The 22,235-nt window shown below is 43.7% G+C and overlaps 1 protein-coding gene across 1 annotated transcript; it reads right to left on the bottom strand.

Moving 5' to 3' along the window:
- LOC311125302 (leucine-rich repeat protein SHOC-2) lies at window positions 1-20,694 on the bottom strand. Its single transcript, XM_084199351.1, has 10 exons — window positions 20,619-20,694; window positions 13,525-14,235; window positions 9,968-10,403; window positions 7,104-7,241; window positions 6,603-6,733; window positions 6,311-6,499; window positions 5,667-5,789; window positions 5,275-5,412; window positions 2,067-2,184; window positions 1-985 (listed from the first exon to the last, which is right to left on the bottom strand). The coding sequence occupies exons 2-10, from the start codon at window positions 13,798-13,800 to the stop codon at window positions 777-779; spliced, it is 1,758 nt and encodes a 585-aa protein (XP_084055477.1). The 5' UTR covers window positions 13,801-14,235; window positions 20,619-20,694; the 3' UTR covers window positions 1-776.
- Window positions 20,695-22,235: the final 1,541 nt, after the last annotated feature.

Genomic DNA, 22,235 nt, shown 5'->3' with positions numbered 1-22,235 from the left:
GCATACAATAGTTGTATCCTAAGCTCTCCTAATATACATATACCTAATTACTGTAAATGCGTTCGCATTGGGAATATGGTTTATATGTTAAAAGAATCATAGCCACTTTAGCGCACTGTTACTCAATATACATGATCCGTTTTGGCAAAAGAGTGGTAGATATATTAAAGGGGAATTCCACCACTTTTTAACCTCCTATTCATTACCTCCAGTGCTATACCAGTGTCTTCATATGTATGCAAACAGATGATGTATTGTATTGTGCTGGAGTTAATGAATGTAAAAAAGTGGTGTAATGACCCTTTAAGTTGTCGTCTTACATGATTCGGGAATAAAATATTGGGGAAGTTGGCCTTCTAAATGGCTATGATTCCTCAACAGAAACGCTGGAGCACAGTCTCAATATAATTGTACTTGTTTGTTTAGTTTTTTCCTCATATAGATAGATAATGTATGAACCGAAAATGTTTTCCTACTCCTCTCTTTTTGTACATTTAGTTTGTTTTTGTTGTTGTTATGATGTTGTTGTTGTTTTTTTTTACAGTGTACGACACACGTAGTTGGATAGGTAAGGGATTGGGTGGGGTGTCTGAGTGGGTGGGCGTCGGCCTTCAGAACATTGGTGTGGCTTATCCGATTACGGGCGTGGTCTGTTGTCAGATCATGGGCCTTGCGTGGGCCTTTAACACCATGGACCTGGTCATTCAGCCATCATATCAGCTCTCAGACCATGGCCTCCCTCCGGGCCCTCACAAAATCTTGGACTCCGGGCCCTATCAGACCATGGCACGGTAGGGCCCCTGCATTTTGAGGAACTGGATAATGAAGGAGGGGCCCCCGGCCACGATCTGCGGGGGCAGGTGGCTGAGGGGACAGTTCTCGATGCTCATGATGGACAGCTTGCTGCACAGGGCCAGCTCAAACGGGAGGCTGTGCAGGTTGGGGTTGTCGTTGAGGTACAGCTCCTCCAGGTTCTCCAGTGTACCTAGGATCGAAAGGAGGGAGGGAGGAGAGGGTGGAGAGAGGGATGGAGGGAGATAGTAAGGGTAGAGGATAGAGGAGTGTTAGGTTCTGCCTGGAGGCACTGAGACAGATACATAATAATAATAATAATAATAATAATAATAATAATAATAATAATAATAATAATAATATGCCATTTAGCAGACGCTTTTTATCCAAAGCGACTTACAGTCATGTGTGCATAACATTTTTTACGTATGGATGGTCCCGGGGATCGAACCCACTACCCTGGCGTTACAAGCGCCATAGCGCCATGGTCTACCAACTGACCTACAAAGGACCACATGTAGTTTTCTCTCTATTCTGACAAGTTTAAGTATCCATTTGAAAGCTTGTGACCTCCTCCAATAAGCTCCTTGTTTCTCAATGACATTTGGAGTTGGGGTGAGGATGGAAGGAATCAAGGAAGGACTTTTGAGATGCACTCCTAATCTGAGTTGTATTTGTATTTATTATGGATCCCCATTAGCTGCTGCTAAGGCAGCAGCTACTCTTCCTGGGGTCCAAACATATTAAAGCACTTACATTACATATAAAACAAAAGATAAAACAGTACATCATATTACATTTTTACTCCTCTACATATCTACAATACAAAATGTTTAAAAACCACCATACAACAATATCACAATGTGTACGTATGCATGTGTCTGTACCTTTGTGTGCGTCTCTTCACAGTCCCAGTTGTTCCATAAGGTGTATTTTTACCTGTTTTTTAAAATCTGTTTCTACTGCTTGCATCCGTTACCTGATGTGGAATAGAGTTCCATTTAGTCATGGCTCTATGTAGTACTGTGCGCCTCCCATGGTGTGTTCTGGACTTGGGGACTGTGAAGAGACCTCTGGTGGCATGTCTTGTGGGGTATGCATGGGTGTCCGAGCTGTGTGCTAGTATTTTAAATAGACAGCTCGGTACATTCAGCATGTAGCCTGGGTACCAGTCTTTTTCTGTATGTTTGGCAAATGACACAGAGTACAAGGAGTGGTCTTAGCAGAAACAGACCGGTACCCAGGCTGAGTGGTATGAGGTAAAATGTATTTACCAATCTCTTCCGGCAGGTGCTGCAGCAGGTTCTCTCCCAGACCCAGGTGGGTCAGGTTGGTGAGGTGACCGATCCCACGGGGCAACGTGGTCAGCTGATTATTGGTCAACACTAGTTTCTGATAGGATACAAGCAAAAATGGAATGTCAATTTCACACCATGGAAACCCTGATGAAGACACCTTAGCTGTCGAAACGTTGTTAATAAATTATTGTTCAAAACATCCTGGAGATATAAAAATAGTTTATTTAAAAGGTCCAATGCAGCCGTTCAATATCAAATTGTTTCTGATTGTTTTGAATTAAAATGATAAAAAATAAACCAAAATAGATTCTTAGCCAAGAGTGTCTGGGAGTGGTCTGAGTGGGGAGGGGAAAAGTACAAACGAGCTCTTAATGGTTTGGAACTCTTTCTTATTGGTCTATTAACTAATTTACCACTTGGTGATGTCACCAGGCAGGCCAAAACTCCAATCCACCAAAACAGGCTGAAATTTCAGGCGGTCTTTTCAAACAGCATTATCATAATTTTCACAATTTCACAGCATTATTCCAACTTTATAGTGTGGAAATACACTAAATGACCAAAAGTATGTGGACACCTGCTCGTCGAACATCTCATTCCAATATCATGGGCATTAATATGGAGTTGGTCCCCCCTTTGCTGCTATAACAGCCTCCACTCTTCTGGGAAGGCTTTCCACTAGATGTTGGAACATTGCTGTGGGGACTTGCTTCCATTCAGCCACAAGAGCATTAGTGAGGTCGGGCACTGATGTTGGGCGATTAGGCCTGGCTCACAGTTGGCATTCCAATTCATCCCAAAGGTATTTGATGGGGACTGCCAGACGGTGAAGCGTGATTCATCACTCCAGAGAATGCGTTTCCACTGCTCCAGAGTCCAATGGCGGCAAGCTTTACACCACTCCAGCCGACGCTTGGCATTGTGATCTTAGGCTTGTGTGCGGCTGCTTGGCCACGGAAACCCATTTCATGAAGCTCCCGACCAACAGTTCTTCTGCTGACGTTGATTCCAGAGGCCGTTTGGAACTCGGTAGGGAGTGTTGCAACCGAGGACAGATTATTTTTACGCTCTACACGCTTCAGTACTCAACGGTCCCGTTCTGTAAGCTTGTGTGGCCTACCACTTCGCGGCTGAGCCGTTGTTGCTCCTAGACGTTTCCACTTCACAATAACAGCAATAACAGTTGACCGAAGCAGCTCTAGCAGAGCAGACATTTTACGAACTGACTTGTTGTAAAGGTGGCATCTTATAATGGTGCCATGTTGAAAGTCACTGAGCTCTGCAGTAAGGCCATTCTACTGCCAATGTTTGTCTATGGAGATTGCATGGCGGTGTGCTCGATTTTATACACCCATCAGCAACGGGTGTGGCTGAAATAGCCGAATCCACTAATTTGAAGGGGTGTCCACATACTTTTGTATATACAGTGCCATCGGAAAGTATTCAGACCCCTTGACTTTTTCCACATTTTGTTAGGTTACAGCCTTATTCTAAAATTGATTAAATTGTTTTTTCCCCTCATCAATCTACACACAATACCCTATAATGACAAAGTAAAAGCAGGTTTTTATATATTTTTGCAAATGTATTAAAAATAAAAACGGAAATATCACATTTACATAAGTATTCAGACCCTTTACTCAGTACTTTGTTGAAGCACATTTGGCAGAGTCTTCTTGGGTATGACGCTACAAGCTTGGCACACCTGTATTTGGAGAGTTTCTCCCATTCTTCTCTGCAGATCCTCTCAAGCTCTGTCAGGTTGGATGGGGAGCGTTGCTGCACAGCTATTTTCAGGTCTCTCCAGAGATGTTCGATCGGGTTCAATTCCGGCCTCTGGCTGGGCTACTAAAGGACATTCAGAGACTTGTCCCAAAGCCACACCTGCTTGGTCTTGGCTGTGTGCTTAGGGTTGTTGTCCGGTTGGAAGGTGAACCTTCGCCCCAGTCTGAGGTCTTGAGAGCTCTGGAGCAGGTTTTCATCAAGGATCTCTGTACTTTGCTCCATTTATCTTTGCCTTGATCCTGACTAGTTTCCCAGTCCCTGCCACTGAAAAACATCCCCACTTCACCGTAGGGATGGTGCCAGGTTTCCTCCAGATGTGATGCTTGGCATTCAGGCCAAAGAGTTCAATCTTGGTTTTATCAGACCAGAGAATCTTGTTTCTCATGGTCTGAGAGAGTCTTTAGGTGCCTTTTGGCAAACTCCAAGCAGGCTGTCATGCGCCTTTTACTGAGGAGTGGCTTCCGTCTGGCCACTCTACCATAAAGGCGTGAATGGTGGAGTGCTGCAGAGATGGTTGTCCTTCTGGAAGGTTCTCCCATCTCCACAGAGGAACTCTAGAGCTCTGTCAGAGTGACCATCGGGTTCTTGGTCACCTCCCTGACCAAGGCCCTTCTCCCCTGATTGCTCAGTTTGGCCTGGCGGCCAGCTCTAGGAAGAGTCTTGGTGGTTCCACACTTCTTCCATTTAAGAATGGAGGCCACTGTGTTCTTGGGGACCTTCAATGCTGCAGACATTTTTTGGCACCCTTCCCCAGATCTGTGCCTCGAAACAAAATCCTGTCTCGGAGCTCTATGGCAATTCCTTCGACCTCATGGCTTGGTTTTTGCTCTGACATGCACTGTCAACTGTGGGACCTTATATAGACAGGTGTGTGCCTTTCCAAATCATGTCCAATCAATTGAATTTACCACAGGTGGACTCCAATCAAGTTGTAGCAACATCTCAAGGATGATCAATGAAACAGGATGCACCTGAGCTCAATTTCGAGTCTCATAGCAAAGGTCTGAATACTTATGTAATTAAGGTATTTGTTTTTTATTTTAAATAAATGTGCAACATTTTCTAAAAACCTGTTTTTGCTTTGTCATTGTGGGGTAGTGTGTAGATTGATTGACTTTATTTATTTTTTGAGGGGAAAACACAATTTAATCCATTGTAGAATAAGGCTGTAACGTAACAAAAAGTGGAGAAAGTCAAGGAAAATCACATTTTTGAATGCATTGGGCCTTTAAAAGTAGAAGAAAGATTACTTATGTCAATGAAATTCCTCATCACAGCACTACAGTATCACTACATTTGGTAGTGGTCTTTGAATGGTTTATAACTCAACACATTTTAGTTAAAGGTAGGCCTAAATGCTTAGGTGACAGTGTAGGGAATTAGCATAATAGTATCAAACCTGTAAATCTTTCAGGTAAGCAATTTCATTCGGGAGCGATTCCAACTTGTTCTCCTCCAAGTCGAGCTCCCGTAGTTTCCTCAGGTTGCCAATACCATGTGGCAACTTCTTGAGAAGATTGTTGGACAATATCAAGACCTGTGAACAAAACAACAGAGATGTTTCAGAACACTGAACGGAACATTAAAACACTGAAGCGAACCGTCACAACCTGTAGCTTGTGTTAGACTTTAAAATAACTAAATAGTTGATAAACTATGTTGAAAAGGGAGTGATAATCATTTAGATTTTCGGGTCAGTTTGAATAATGTAGGAACTGAAGATGGCATCAGAAAAGCAGTAAGTCAATTTTTCAGGAAAGATCCCATCCGAGAATTCTATTTAGGCCACACCTCGAGCGAAACGAGTCCGCAGATGTCCTCGGGGATCTTTGTCAGCTGATTAGTGGCCAGGTTGAGCTCCACCATACTGGTCCACGTGCCAAAGTCTAGCGGCAGAGACGTCAACTGGTTGTCCTGAAATACAACAACGATATTGACAATCCACAACGGACAACGATTCCAGAACCAGAGCAGAAGGAAGACTTTGTTCAATAAGGTTAAGTGGATAATGTTGCTCACGTCAGCTATTTACCTAAGCAAGCACCATCACCAACCATTGTAAACCTTAAAGGGATAGTTCGGGATTTTGGCAATGAGTCCCTTTATCTACTTCTTCAGAGTCAGATGAAATCAAGGATACCATTTTTATGTCCCTGTAGAGTTCCAGTCATTGCGCTAACGCTAGTTAGCATTGGCTCGAGAAACTACCTCTAACTTCCTTCATACTGGACGCAGATACATACAAATGGTATCCACCGTTGGGAAGTAGATAAAGGGCTTTATTGCCAAAATCTCCAACTATCCCTTTAACATCAGAAGAAAGAGCCACATTGACCTGCCTACATAATGTCTGGGACTATTGTCTTGGTCCCCTTACTAGAAGTCATCAAAAAAGAGGGAAGGAGACGACAACACGTAACAATGGACAGCATTACCTTCATGTTGAGTTTGCTGAGGACTTTGGCCCTGGAGAAGATTCCGAAGGGGATCTTGTTAATGCGGTTGTGCTCCATGTTGAGAGAGTAGATGGTGGAGAACTGGGAGGGCCCTCCCACCGGGTAGGACTGGAAACAGTTCCTCGCCAGGGTTAGACTGGTCAGATTCACCAGACTAGACAGGAGACCCTGGGATAGAGAGAAGGAGGAGGTGGTAGACAGATAGATAGATAGATATGCTTTATCTCTAACAATTCCATTAAATTCAATAATCAATAAAAGCACCACTCACTTCTGGTAACACGGAGATGTTGTTGTTTTCTAGGTTGAGCTCTTCCAGTTCTCTGCACTTAGCTAGCGACCTGGGGATGGCTGACAACCGGTTGTACCGCAGACCCAAGCGGTTTATGCTTGACAAGTTACCTGCAACGAGAAAAGGTTCAATACAAAAATGACAATAAACAAAGTCAGATGTTAGATATCATGTTAAGCGTTTCAAATGTATGTAATGTATGTATTGGCTGGTGCAATCAAATTTCCCCTCTGGGGGATCAATAAAGTACTATCTTAAATACCAGCACTTGCAGTTCCTAAAACTGTAGATTATACCATTTCTGAGAATGTTCAAAAGTTTTATCCTAAAAACTACACCTAGTCATCACAGTGTACAGTTAAGAATGTGCACTGTACAGCTGTGTCAGTATTGGTATCATGTAGGCTAAGTATAGGCAGATTATTGCCCAAATTGCATTGAGAGAACATTGCTGACTGCTGAGGTCCCAGTCAGTCTCACCTATAGTTTCTGGTAGGTCCAGTAGCTCGTTGTGCTGTAGGTCGAGGTTGGTGATCTGTGTGCAGTTGCCGATCTCCTTGGGTAGGTGTTCCAGCTGGTTATGGGCTACGTCTAGGGTGATGAGGTTACAGAGCTCCCCTGCAGAGAGGCAGGGCCAATACAACCGAGTCAACACACGAACGTGACTCATCTGGACAAGAACCGCAATCAGAGTTATCAAAAGACTGGTTTAGTTTACAGCTTCCGCTTCTTCACAACACTGCAGCAATGTCTTCTGTAATGCCGGGTTTACACTACAAGACTTTCAAAATCCTAACATCGCTGAGCCTCTCACATTTAACGACCGTCTTTCCTGTAGTTTTTTGTCTTGCCAACGTCGTGGTGCGCACACTAAACGACGTGGCACAGACGGGGTTCACACTTTACAACAGGGTTCTTCAATTCCGGTCCTGGAGGGCCGAAACACCTCTGTTTTTCATCCTCTCCTTCTAATCAGGGGCTAATTCAGACCTGGGACACCAGGTGAGTGCAATTAACTACCAGGTAGAAATAAAAAAACAGAAGTGTTTTGGCCCTCCAGGACCGGAATTGAAGAACCCTGCTTTACAAGATACTTCACTTGGTCGTGAGGATTCTCTATACCACGCTGTCTCTCCAAAACAATGATGCGTTTAGATAGTTAACTTAGCTACAACAAGCTGTGACTGAAACAAGCCTCAAACGTTTTCAGTCAGACATTCACGCTTGCCATACAGAGTTGAAATATCTAGCCAATACATTTTGAATGGAATAACATTGGTAGTGAACTTCAGAGCTGTAACGATTTGATACTTTGGCTTTGGTTAAAGGCATGTACAAACGCATACTAGTAGTAGTTATCACTCCTGATGGAGAGTCTACACATTCTTGGTGATGTGATGCAACATCATCATCATCTCACTGGCGAGCTCTCATTGGCTAGTGCTGATCACCATTCCCAAAACGTGTCATTGCACAACTCACACTACAAGAGCTTTGCAGATTTTGTGCTGATAAAATCAAACACGTTTGAAAATATCGGGACGTCTGGGATGGCCCAAAGACGGGATCGGTAGCACTCAGATTGCATCTCTGACCTCGCTCACATTAAACGAGCGTCGGTGACGGCTGCGCGCCCCAAGTACGCAAAGCATGGGGATTTGTCTCCGATCTCAAAAACGTATCTGGGACAGCTACAATCAGGGCCAAAATAGTGTGGTGTACCTCCCGGCTTAAGGTGGGCAAAAATTACAGATACATCGTCATTGTCATCAAGAACCCAATCCGCCAGCCTCGACTCCCTCCCTCTCTCTCTCCTCCTCCCCCCCAACACTCATCCATTTCATCTGTTTGATCTTGTTCTCGTGGATGACACACACCCACTCCCCCCCACTCACATCTCCCTACCCCCTACTCCTCCCCCTCACATCTCCTTCCCCCCACTCACATCTCCCTCCCTCCTCCTTCCCCCCCACTCACATCTTCCTCCCTCCCTCCTCACATCTCCCTACCCCCTACTCCTCCCCCTCACATCTCCCTCCCTCCCCCCCACTCACATCTCCCTCCCTCCTCCTTCCCCCCCACTCACATCTCCCTCCCTCCTCCTTCCCCCCCACTCACATCTCCCTCCCTCCTCCTTCCCGCCCCCACTCACATCTCCCTCCCTCCTCCTTCCCGCCCCCACTCACATCTCCCTCCCTCCTCCTTCCCGCCCCCACTCACATCTCCCTCCCTCCTCCCCCCCCCCCCACTCACATCTCCCTCCCTCCCCCCCCACTCACATCTCCCTCCCTCCCTCCTCCCCCCCCACTCACATCTCCCTCCCTCCTCCTCCCCTCCACTCACATCTCCCTCCCTCCTCCTTCCCCCCACTCACATCTCTCTCCCCTACCAACATCTCCCTCCTCCTTCCCCCCACTCCCATCTCCCTCCCTCCCTCTTCCTTCCCCCCACTCCCATCTCCCTCCCTCCCTCTTCCTTCCCCCCACTCCCATCTCCCTCCCTCCCTATCTCCTTTTCCTCCCCCACTCACCCATATCCCTCCCTCCTTCTCCACATTCACCTTTCTCCCCCACGCAGCCATCTCCCTCTCTCCTTTTTCTCCCCCACTCACCCATCTCCCTCCCTCCTTCCCCCCTACTCACATCTCCCCCCCACTCACATCTCCCTCCCTCCCCCCACTCACATCTCCCTCTTCCTTCCCCCCACTCACATCTCCCTCCCTCCCCCCACTCACATCTCCCTCTTCCTTCCCCCCACTCACATCTCCCTCCCTCCCTCCTCCTTTCCCCACTCACAGCTCCCTCCCTCCCTCCTTTCCCCACTCACATCTCTTTTCCCCTCCCCTCCCCCCACTCACATCTCCTTTTCCTCCCCCACTCACCCATATCCCTCCCTCCTTCTCCCCATTCACCTTTCTTCCCCCACGCAACCATCTCCCTTTCCTTTTCCTCCCCCACTCACCCATCTCCCTCCCTCCCCCCACTCACATCTCCCTTCCTCCTCCTTCCCCTACTCACATCTCCCTCCCCATCCCACTCACATCTCCCTCCCCCTCCCACTCACATCTCCCTCCCACCACTCACATCTCCCTCCCTCCCTCCCCCCACTCACATCTCCCTCCCTCCCTCCCCCCACTCACATCTCCCTCCCTCCCCCCACTCACATCTCCCTCCCTCCTCCTTCCCCCCACTCACATCTCCCTCCCTCCTCCTTTCCCCCACTCACATCTCCCTCTCTCCTTTTCCTCCCCCACTCACCCATATCCCTCCCTCCTCCTCCCCCCACGCACCCATCTCCCTCCTCCTCCCCCATCTCCCTCCTCCTCCCCCAGCTCCCTCATTCACCTATCTCGGCGGGCAGCTGTTTGATCTTGTTCTCACGGATGCTGAGCATGGTCAACTTCGCCAGGTTCCGGATGTCCCTCTCCACCGCCGTGATCCGGTTGAACCTCAGGTACAGCGTGGTCAGCGACGTCACCCGGTAAACCACCGCCGGTATCTCCCTCAGTTTGTTATGCCGCAGGTCCAGCATCCTCAACTTCTTCAGGGAGTCCAAGGACTCTGGTAGGCTGGTTAGAGAGTTCTCACTCAGGGCTAAGGTGACCAGGCCAGACAGGCAGCCCACCTCTGAGGGGAGGCTCTGGAGCTTGTTGCTGTACAGGTAGAGCTCAGCCAGCTGGGTGAGTTCCTTTATGGAGGTGGGTAATATGTGGATGGAACGCTTGGACAGGTCCAGACGCATGGAGTTCTCCTCACGGCACTTGTTGAGCTCTTTGATCACCTGGGATTGGGAAAGTTATAATATGTCCATGTTATTGAAGACACGTTATGTCAGTGTTTCCCAAACTCAGTCCTGAGGACCCACGGTTAGTTTTTTTGCCCTAGCACTACACAGCTGATCAACAAGCTAAGATTATTTGAATGAACGGTTTAGTGCTAGAGCAAAAAACTAAATGTGCCCCCCTTGGGGTCCCCAGGACCGAGTTTGAGAAATGCTGTGTTGTGTGACGAATGTAGAATAATAATAAATTAGACAGAGTTTTTTCTGGATCAAAATTGGGCTTAGGTGGAGTCGTAGCCATGGTGTGGACGCCAACCCAATTTTTTTGACATATCTACACATTTTGCCATGTAGCGGAGATGAAACTTAGCTAATTTCCTGCAATTCTACACATTTTACCATGGCTTATGCTACCGGAGTGATACAAACATCATAACAAAATCAATAGGAGCCCCATGCCATGACACAAACAATCCTGTATGCATCATTTTGGGAATTTGACAGATTTTTTGTTCTCAGAGATGATCTTATTGAAAAGTATATCGGTCCATTATCTTTTATACATACTTTACATCTGTATCTGAAAGTTATTTCCCCAATCCCCCCTCCCGAAGAAAAAGGAATTGTCCGTAGAGCGCCGAGACAGGATTGTGTCGAGGCACATATCTAGGGAAGGGCACCAAAACATTTCCGCAGCATTGAAGGTCCCCAAGAACACAGTGGCCTCCATCATTCTTAAATGGAAGAAGTTTGGAACCACCAAGACTCTTCCTAGAACTGGCCGCCTGGCCAAACTGAGCAATCAGGGGAGAAGGTCCTTTGTCAGAGTGACCATCGGGTTCTTGGTCACCTCCCTGACCGAGTTCCCTACGGACAATTCCTTCGACCTCATGGCTTGGTTTTTGCTGACATGCACTGTCAACTGTGGGACCTCAGGTGTGTGCTTTTCCAAATCCTGTCCACAGGTGGACTCCAATTAAGTTGTAGAAACATCTCAAGGATGTTCAATGGAAATAGGATGCACCTAAGGTCAACTTCGAGTCTCATAGCAAAGGGTCTGAATACTTATGTAAATAAGGTATCTGTTTTGTTTTCTGCAATCAATTTGGAAACATTTCTAACAACCTGTTTTCGCTTTGTCATTAAGGGGTATTGTGTGTAGATTGCTGACGAAAAATGTTTTATTTAATCAATTTTAGAATAAGGCTGTAACGTAACAAAATGTGGAAAAAGTCAAGGGGTCTGAATACTTTCCGAAGGCACTGTCTAAATATATTTTAAAAAATATATATATATATATATATTTAAAAACACACACAAACACACACTGAACAAAAATATAAATGCTACAATTTAAAATATTTTACTGAGTTACAGTTCATAAAGAAATCAGTCAATTTAAATAAATTCATTAGGCCCTAATCTATGGATTCCACATGACTGGGAATACAGATATGCATCTGTTGGTCACAAATACCTTTAAAAAAAAGTAGGGGCGTGGATCAGAAAACCAGTCAATATCTAGTGTGACCACCATTTGCCTCATGCAGTGCGAAACATCTCCTTCGCATAGAGTTGATCAGGCTGTTGATTGTGGCCTGTGGAATGTTTTCCCACACCTCTTCAATGGCTGTGCGAAGTTGCTGGGTATTGGCGGGAACTGGAACACGCTGTCGTACATGTTGATCCAGAGCATCCCACACATGCTCAATGGGTGACGTCTGATGAGTATGCAGGCCATAGAAGAACTGGGCCATTTCCAGCTTCTAGGAATTTTTTACAGATCCTTGTGACATGTGGCCGTGCATTATCATGCTGAAACATGAGGTGATGGCGACGGATCAATGGTAGACAATGGGCCTCAGGATCTCATCACGGTATCCCTGTGCATTAAAATTGCCATTGATAAAATGCAATCGTGTTCGTTGTCCGTAGCTTATGCCTGCCCATACCATAACCCCACCGCAATCATGGGGTAACGCCATACACATGGTCTGCTGTTCTGAGGCCGGTTGGACGTACTGCCAAATTCTCTAAAATGGCTTATGGTAGAGAAATGAACATTTAATTATCTGGCAACAGCTCTGGTGGACATTCCTGCAGTCAGCATGCCAATTGCAAGCTCCCTCAAAACTTGAGACATCTGTGGCATTGTGTTGTGACAAAACTGCACATTTTAGAGTGGCCTTTTATTGTCCCCAGCACAAGGTGCACCTGTGTAATGACCATGCTGTTTAATCAGCTTCTTGATATGCCACACCTGTCAGGTGGATGGATTATCTTGGCAAAGGGAAATGCTCACAAACAGGGATGTAAACAAATTTGTGCACAACATTTGAGAGAAATAAGCTTTTGGTGCTGTGGAACACTTCTGGGATCTTTTATTTAAGCTGATGAAACATGGGACCAACACTTTACATGTTGCGTTTATATTTTTGTTTAAGTATATATAGTTGAAGTCGGAAGTTTACATACACCTTAACCAAATACATTTAAACTCAGTTTTTCACAATTCCAAAACTGCACATTTTAGAGTGGCCTTTTATTGTCCCCAGGTTGACAAACAAGTTTTAAATGACTCCAACCTAAGTGTATGTAAACTTACGACTTCAACTGTGTGTGTGTATATATATATATATATATCTCTATCTATATATATATTTTTTTGTTGTTGCTGTTTTGACATGGGCAGCCGAAAAAACACTTAGGTGGCCCGCCCAGGACTTTTCTTTGCAGAAAAAACCCTGTAATATATGCCATTTAGAAGACACTTTTTTCTTCTTCTCCGTATTGCATGTATTATAGTGTATTGTTTTTGTGTATATGTCTGCCAACTTCACAAAATGAATTTCCATGTAAATGGACAATAAAGTATATCGTATTGTGCATTCATTTTCTTATGGGTGACCCCTGCAGGAATCAAACCCCTTGACCCTATTGATGCAAGCGCCATGCTCTACCAACTGCCACATAGGACCACAATCAGGACTACAATCACAAATAATGTGTCTTATTGATATGTGTTTTGTAAAATAAAACATTCACCCACAATCACAAATAATGTGTATGTTATGATGTTAGGCTATGTGTTTTGTAATAAAGTATCTTCATCTCATCTCACCTCGGCATTGCTGGACTTCTTGCGCGTCCCTGGCGCCGGGTTGGGTCTCTTTATCGTGTTGTCCACGGAGAAGGCGACGGCGGGCGACGCGGAACCGGCATCCTTCTTTCCTTCTTTGGCGTCTTTCCCTTTGGCCTTGGGCTCCTTGCCGCCATCTTTGCCGCCTAAGCCAGCCAGAGCCTTGGCCTCTTTTTCCCTTTCTTTCCCTCCTGTCGGACCTCCTTTCAGGTCCTTCTCTTTCCAGTCTTTGTCTTTGTTACCTAAAGTACTACTCATGGCGTGGACGTGGTTGTCGGTCCCCCTGCGGAGTCTCTCATGGGACCGCAACGCCCCAACTGTCACTCTCCCTGGTTTGTTTGGAGTTTTCCCTCAAAAAAGCGGTCAACCGACAAGTAGGTGTGGAGAGGGATAAGAGTAGGAGACGGCCTTTATAAACACACCCGTTGATACATACCTGTGTAGGCCTATACATTTACAAGTATTTTACTTCACAAATAAATCACTGTGATCCAAGCGGTTTCTTTTCTCTTTTTCGTTTCTCAGAACACCATAGGGGAGTAAATCCTTTGAAGTTGTGACTTGACAGGAGTGGTGGTGGCAGCCATGGGCCACCTAGTTGTTTGAACAGTAGACGATTCCCCTCAGTCTGGTTTGAAGCCAGTTCAGACTAGAAAGGTCATCGAGGTTCTCATCCTTTGGGCTTTTTGAATGCTGTTGAATAAAACATAGACAATGATGAGTCAAAAGGATGTTCAACGTGATCACATTTGAAATTAGTCAAAATCACATTTGATATCTTAGTGAATAGTGGTGGGGATAAAAATTTAAAATATTGTAAAAAATAATTCTACAAAAATTTTACGATATATTTATTGATGATATATCGTATTTAGAGATCGACTGATACAGATTTTTTAGGGCCGATGTCGATAAAAAAATGTTGGGGGTCAAGGAGGCCGATGGATGATATTTTAGGCCGATATTCAATATCATTAAAAGGGGCAATCAGCAGTTGCTACATTCATTTTTGGACTTAGATATTAATGATATGTACCCATTGATTCTTGAGGAATATAACTTATAAATGCCTCATGAGCTTAGTTCAACTGTTGTACCCCATCAGAACCCAAAATATAAGTTTGTTTTACTCCAATGTTTGTAAACAAACACTATTTAGCCTCAAAACATGATTAAAACTATAATGTTGATATCATGGATGGTCAATCCTTGCATCCATAGCTCTGTCTATGAATTTGAGAGTGATGAAATGTCTCCAGCCCCATCCCTCAGCTGTTTACCGAACCAGGGCTGGGGAGTCTGCTTTACTATTGTTTCTACTACTCTTGATAAACTGTGTAAATTAAGATGTAGCCTAGGCCTACTCACAATACAGGGGAATGCATATTCAATAGGAATGTGTGCATATATTGAGTTATTGAGCTTGTTGAGTCTATGGTGCTACAGATTACAAAATCTGTTTGCCTTCCATTTGGGAGTTATATTAGCTTACTGATCAACAACATTTGCATAGAGGCATCACTCCAGCATGTAGGCACTGCTGTTAGTTTGAGAATATAAAATAACATCTATTCATTGCAAATGGGTCCAACGTAACGTCATGATTTGTGATCACGGATGCTTATGAAACTAGTATTTTTTTTGTCATTTTCTGTTATCTAAACAACTCAACTGCCAGGACAAAATTCGAAACAACTCTCCATCGCTCATATCACTTGGTGCGGTTTACTGCTACTATGACAACTAGCTCAATGGCGATGGCATTTGGAGTCACAGTCACTCGCTGTCATTATTTATTTTTTTAAACAGCGCAACAAATCTGAGCCCAGCACATTCAAATCAATCGCAGTCTGACTCCCTCTAGTCATTTGTGTGTCTTAATTATTTCATCAAACAGTGTGCTTAAAGCATCAGACAAGCTCAGTGCATATATTTGATTTGATTAAAGCACATAGGATGTGTATATATAATGGAAAAATACACGTTTTAAAATTTGGACCAAGTATTTGTTCGAAAGAACAGACGACTCGGTCGACCAAGATTTTTTTTTGTCGGGGACAGCCCTAATCGAATACATAGAATTGTGAGATTTGCAATAAATATCGTATCGACACCTAAGTATCGTGATATCATATCGTGAGGTCCCTGGCAATTCCCAGCCCTAATAGTGAATAAGCTAGGCCATAGGCAACTTCAACAGGTTGAGTGAGATGACATTGTAAGCCAATTAATGTACTACAATAGCTGCTAGTGATGTTGAGAAAACCTGGTAAGTATGTTGGCCTGACATAACCTAAAAGACTAATTGACAACAAGTGTCAAGAGCTTCAACATCAAAATTATTGATATGAAACCAAGGTCTTGGTTCCTGTCTTTGTTCTGTCCATAGAAATAGATAATCTAGAAAGGGTTTGGAACCTTTAACACTCAGTCTAGTTCTGTGGTTCCATCTCAGAGGCTGTAGTACAGTAGCATCATTTGTTATTTCTTTGTAGTAATAGGCTACAGTATGAAGCCTAATAAAGTCATTGTCTGTTATGCTCTAGGTGTGTGTGTGTGTTTGTGTAGTGTAGAAAAAGTGCAGGCGTGGCTACAGATCAGAGCTAAGGGAAAGGTTAGCACTGCCGCTGAGAGAAGTGTGTGTGTGTGTGTGTGTGTGTGTGTGTGTGTGTGTGTGTGTGTGTGTGTGTGTGTGTGTGTGTAATCTTTGGGAGGGAGCGGTCTTCAAAGCACAAGACTCATAAAACTTTTAAGGGTAAAAAGGGGTCCTGTCGATCCCCTTAATGACAAAGAGACAAGCTTAAAGGCCCAATGAAGCAGTTGTTATATCAAATCATTTCTGTAACATTCTCCATTAAAATGGTCAAAAATAAAGAAAATGGCTTCATTAGCAAAAAATAAACTCAAACAAGCATTTGTCTAGGATTGTCTGGGAGTGGTCTGAGTGGGGAAGGGAAATCTGGAAACTAGCTTTTATTGGCAGAGGTTTGTAACTCTTTTTGTTATTGATCTATTAACTAATTTTCCCCTGGTGATGTCATCAGGCAAGCTGAATCTCCACCCATGCAAAACCTACTGATGAGAAGGTATTGTATAGATTGTATTTTCAACCAGCAACTATTTTTACAGTGTTAGTTTCATCAGCTGTTGTACAATATGATACAAAACACAGGAAAAACTGAATGTTGACTGCACTGGGCCTTTAATTTATATTTTTATTTGACCTTTACTTAACTAGGCAAGTCAGTTAAGAACAAATTCTTATTTACAATGACGGCCTACACCGGCCAAACCCGGACGACGCTGGGCCAATTGTGCGCCGCCCTATGGGACTCCCAATCACGGCCGGTTGTGATACAGCCTGGAATCGAACCAGGGGGTCTGTAGTGACGCCTCAAGCACTGAGATGCAGTGCCTTAGACCACTGCGCCACTCGGGAGCCCATAATATTACTCTGTAGGTACATTTTGTACTGCTCTTCTCAGTAACAGTTATGTTTACTCAACAGCACTGACATAGGATAACTGTCAACTCTATTAGGCTACTAATAAAATGAGAGAAAATAGATGGTGAATATAAAAATTACATCAATAAAAATGTGACAGACTGTATCCTGTGAACTAGGCCTACAGCAAAGCATCAATCACCGAATGACCTTTGACTCAACCCAGAACTATTATAATGAAATGAGAGAAAGGGGATGGATGTTTAATATCAAAATACATTACTGTATAAAATAAGTTGGTTGTATCAAAGCAGGCAGCTTCTTTGTGTTTTCTTTTGGGAATGGTCCCTCAAATAGGGTCGTCACTAGTTACCACAGCCACAAAGTCATAAACCCTGCTTATTTTTTCAATTTCTCTTCTTAAAATGTGATTTTAAACCTAACCTTATCCACACTGCTTTTATTTATTTTTATTTCACCTTTATTTAACCAGGTAAGCCAGTTGAGAACAAGTTCTCATTTACAACTGCGACCTGGCCAAGATAAAGCAAGATAACATAAGACCAAAACACTCATTTTTGTTTTCATGTATTTTTACAATATAGACAAATTTGACTGTGGGTGTGGTAACTAGTGGAAACCCCTAAAATAGGGTATTAAGTAGGCTATCAATCATGTCTTGGATAAAGGCAACAATGCAACACAGCACTGGGGTCTGGGGTTGCCTGGCGCCTCATACCTAATTTAATTTTGCTGCTCTACCTATCGGTATGTACATTCAGTCAGACTGCCATCGTAGAAGTCCTTTCTGCTGACGTCAAAGTGAGGGGCGTTGTACAAAACAAGTCATCAGCGATTGGATCATCTCTAACCAATCAGAGTATCAAAGGCAATGGCTATTTCTGAAATGAAGCTTTACCCGCATGCGTTCAGGCTCTGGACCAACCCATCGGTTACTGGGACCAATCAGAACGGTTTGACTGTGTTCGCATTCGAGAAGTCCTCAGGCAGGAGATCAAATCCAGACTCATGGTGGAGAAGAAATGTGAGTGGTCGTGGCCGGAGCGATGTGGATTGGTCGCCAGGCAAAATTTGGGGTGCATCAAGTGTCAGAATCCCAACTATAAACATGGTCACAGAAAGGAGAGGACTAAACTACTGGCCCGCAGTGGGTGTGATGTCATTGTTTGTTTATTCTTTAAAATTCCTCTTCAAAATCATACATGTAGCCAAAGGTTTGAAACAAACATGAGCTAGTTAATAATATGCAGGTGACCGAACCGAAGGAGCACTCTCTCTCTCCAACTCCAGAAAAATAACTTGTGGGCGAATTCATGCTGTAGAAAAAGCACATAAGGTCAAGGGTCACGCAGCGCAGCAACTTTCCAGTTATTTTTCATCACTGACTGACACTATAAATGTATCATTCCAGATTCCACTCCATGGAACGGAAACCAGAAAGGAGATGAACCAAGGAGAGGAACCAAGTTTGGGATGAATGACAGGCAGTGCAACAGATGATATACAGAAAATGAGAAGGCTGGACACCATTTTCCTCTGATTATCATGAGGATCCAGCAGCACCCCCATATTTAGGAAATAAATATTTTACATTTTAGTCATTTAGCAGACGCTCTTATCCAGAGCGACTTACAATTATTGAGTGCATACATTTTTCATACTGGCCCCCCATGGGAAATGAACCCACAACCCTTGCGTTGCAAGCGCCATGCTCTACCAACTGAGCTACAGGAGGGCCAATTTTGCTGTGAGCATGGGCATGGGTGAGTGAGCCCATCAACATACCTGTTTTTTCAGTGCACTAGACAATGAAAGAGGCTAATGAAACAGGCTAATGAAAGATAGTTCTGGAACAAAACCTAGGCCCAACTCCATCTGTCAATATTTAAATCCTATAACCTAATCCGTCATCATTGATTTCCTCCTCCACCACCACCACCACCATCATCATCACTGTAGCTTTCCTCAATTCACATGCCAATTGTTAAGCCTCTACTGGTATAATGTAGCCTATAGCCACAGTCAGTGGACATCTTGAGCAAAGCAAGCAGTCACTACTACCAATCCTGCCAAGTCTTCCCATGTTGTTGCGTCATATTTGCTCAAGACTGGCCAATTTTCTTCATCTCTGTCCTCTCCTTTTGAGGATTGCATAAGCATACGCATCTTACACCATAGGAATAGAGGGAATAATATATAGGCTTTGATATGATACAATCACCACAATTGTGCAAATACATTTAGCTGCCATATTTGTGCTTGATTGGGGGTTAAGGACTTTGGAACAATCTCCCCATGTTCACTCCTGAATCAATACATGAATGAATGACATACAGTCACAGTTTATTTCTGCTCTCTTTCCCTTGCATATGTTTTTTTTATATTACAAAGCATTTAGCTAACTATGTAGGCTTAGCAACTATCTCAAAAATTAGTACAACCAATAGGCCTAATACTACGCAGCTCCTGTAATTTTTCTCTACATTTGACAGTTATGGTAAGAGATGCACTGGTGAGGTGGCAGGCAGCTAGCTACATAACCAGCCAACAGCACAAGCAGGATGTAACCGTGCCAATAACAAATCCGTGGAAAGAGAGATTATCGATAAAACCGGTGCCACAGTTCGTGGAAGTCAAGTTACGTTCCAAGATCACGATTGATTTGCGTAAGAACGAGACGCAAGCCAACCTGTGTGTGTATGATACAGCAGCAAACGGTGGGGTGGTCCTGCTGTTCTTGTCAAAGCCACATAGTTAGCTAGCCAGCCTACGAACTGGCTAACATAAACTAGCTAGTTGGCTATTGATTGTATGGGAAAAGTAGCCACAAATAGCTAGCTATTTTTAATGTAGTGTCGCCCTTGTCGTGCTAACAAAACCTGTAAGCAAACTAGCTAAATCATTTCAACTGGTCATGAAATCAAAACACGAAACGTCAACACAGCAAGCTAACGCAGAAGCTAGGCTGGCAAACATTTTTTGCAGCCATTCAGTCAAATCAAGGAGCAAACAACTATGACAACGTCATATGTAGCTACAATTCTGGTAGTGGAAACAATTATCAGTCTCAGTTGCTAGATGGCCTTTTTATTTATACAAAAAAAACAAGAACACCCGAGCGTTCTGACTGTGCGGTTCCCGTAGGCCCCACCAAAGCAGCTGTCAGACTTGGAACACCGTCCCGACCATTGCGAACTTATCACGGGAAACAAGCTGCAGCAAGGACGCAACCCCACTATCGCGCTGCTCAATACAGTACCTACCGTCTTCAACTGTACTGACACCCAAATAAGGACTATTATGTTAAAATCGTTCTTTAGTTTACAGATTGACACTTGGGCATTCGAGGCCGTCTTCTAGCCTAACATTTTCGCAGCGCCCTTTTCTCGCTCTCGTAGTGAAATTAGAAAAAATAAAACACATTCTCAAAACAGCGGCCATTCCGAACGAAGCTTGAACAAAAGAGTGCGTTCTCAGCCTACGGAAAGGCAGTACTGCGTCATCAACCAAGCTAAGCGGATGACAAAGGGGACATTTAAGAACCCTACTATAAAAACATAAGCTTGATTTAAGGGTATATTGAACGGTTGAAATAATATAACTGTTTTACCTTCAGAGGTGTGACTCGGCCATCCCTGCTTCCTCCTCTTTCCTACTGCTGTTGCTTGGATCCCCTCCCTACGACCAAATTGCGTCACACGCACGCATTACCAATGTATCACGAGACTTGAACAGAAAAAGGTGTTTGGGTGAGCTCAAGGAGTAAGTGAAAGTGGTAAAAAATGTGTAATTAGCTACCTGACATATTTATTGTCATCATTAAAGTGTCAAAGTCAGAAACCCCGGAATATTACAATACCACCTCCAGTATAAATACCTCCACTCCAAGCTTTTTCCTGGGAGTGAAAATGCATGTTTGAAGCAAGCATATATTGCTAGTAGGTTTAGTATAAATTCGTGTATATTCGTATTCAAACAGTTAGTTAGAATAATAATGCACACCCAAAAAGGTTGGATTAGGTCTGCTCCATGAGCATCTATTTTAGCCACTACCAGAGCTGCCAACTCTCATGCATTGGCGGTGAGACACGCATTTGACTATTTTCTCACGCTCTCATGGCACACCTTTTATATCACACGCATTGAAAAGTACTGATTTTATTTGTCTAATTAGTCCATTGTATAGTCAGCGCGTTCACTTTTCAACTGTGCTCCAAATCGTTTTGAAATCGTAGCATCTGCGCCTGCAATTTAACATCACGAGCGGAACCTCTATCGTTGTCTTGTTTTGTCACAGCACTGTGAACCGTGGCAAATTGAAGCATATGATTGGTCTAGTTATGTAAGGCATCAAGGGGATTGGATGCATGTTTTAAAGAAACGCCCCTCAAGATTAGAGTGGAGCTGAATAGAGAGAGAGAACGTTATCCGCTGAGTTGATAAAACTGTAAAAAGAGCACCACCGTAGCGCTGTTTTATGTACAAAGTTGTCAACAAAATTAGGTTGCTGTTACTCCCGTCCTTATTGCAGAATGCAGCCTTTAGACAGCATGTACTAAAATCGATGTAATCCACGTTTGCATTAGTCCCCTCATTTGGTGATTGGCATTTAGGCTGTGACAACGAACAGGTAGCAGACAGACCCACACAGTTTTAGCAGGAAGTTTGCTAGGGTGACCTGATTTGTAACTATAAAAAATAATTTTGTCAAACAGATTGCCAACCTAATAGTGTAGATTGCCCCTACACGCAAATTATTTGCTTTGCGTGTAGGGGCAGATTTATGTCGTCTTCGGGAGATTTTATTATCTATCTCATTCTTAACAATTTGATCAAATATAGGGTAATTACTGTGGTTGTCAGCAAGACAACTGTTATTCCCCACACTTATTTTATTATTCTGCTTCTTCCCAATTTTGCCAGTGTAATCAAATATTTGAAATCTGATAGGCCTACTTGTGTCCTTGAAAATGAATTATATGAGGCTATGTATTTTTTCAGGCAATCATGGACAGTTTTGAATTTGTCATACAAATAAGCATTGGATATTAAATGCTCTAGGAATCAAATATAATTGTTGACATTTTAGTATTGTGCGCATGCTAGGCAGAGATGGTAGGGGGACTCACAACTCATAAACGTATCATGTCAAATTAGTTTATGCCTACTAGTTGAAGATCCAAAATTGTCTATGTAGAGTAAGATGATGCCAAGGATATTCAACTAG

The sequence above is a fragment of the Coregonus lavaretus genome (assembly GCF_964263955.1).
Source record: "Coregonus lavaretus genome assembly, contig: HAP1_SCAFFOLD_255, whole genome shotgun sequence".
NCBI classification, from domain to species: Eukaryota; Metazoa; Chordata; class Actinopteri; order Salmoniformes; family Salmonidae; genus Coregonus; species Coregonus lavaretus.
Note: the sequence above shows the minus strand (reverse complement) of the source record. Positions and strands in the feature narration are given on the sequence as shown.

Bases quoted from the DNA above. Each gene is read 5' to 3' on its own strand.
- LOC311125302 (XM_084199351.1), bottom strand. From the start codon at position 13,800: ATGAGTAGTACTTTAGGTAACAAAGACAAAGACTGGAAAGAGAAGGAC. The intron at 7,242-9,967 runs GTGAATGAGGGA...GCCTCTCTGCAG, and splicing joins ACAGCTGCCCGCCGAGATAG to GGGAGCTCTGTAACCTCATC. The intron at 2,185-5,274 runs GTTTGATACTAT...GTATCCTATCAG, and splicing joins CTTACCTGAAAGATTTACAG to AAACTAGTGTTGACCAATAA.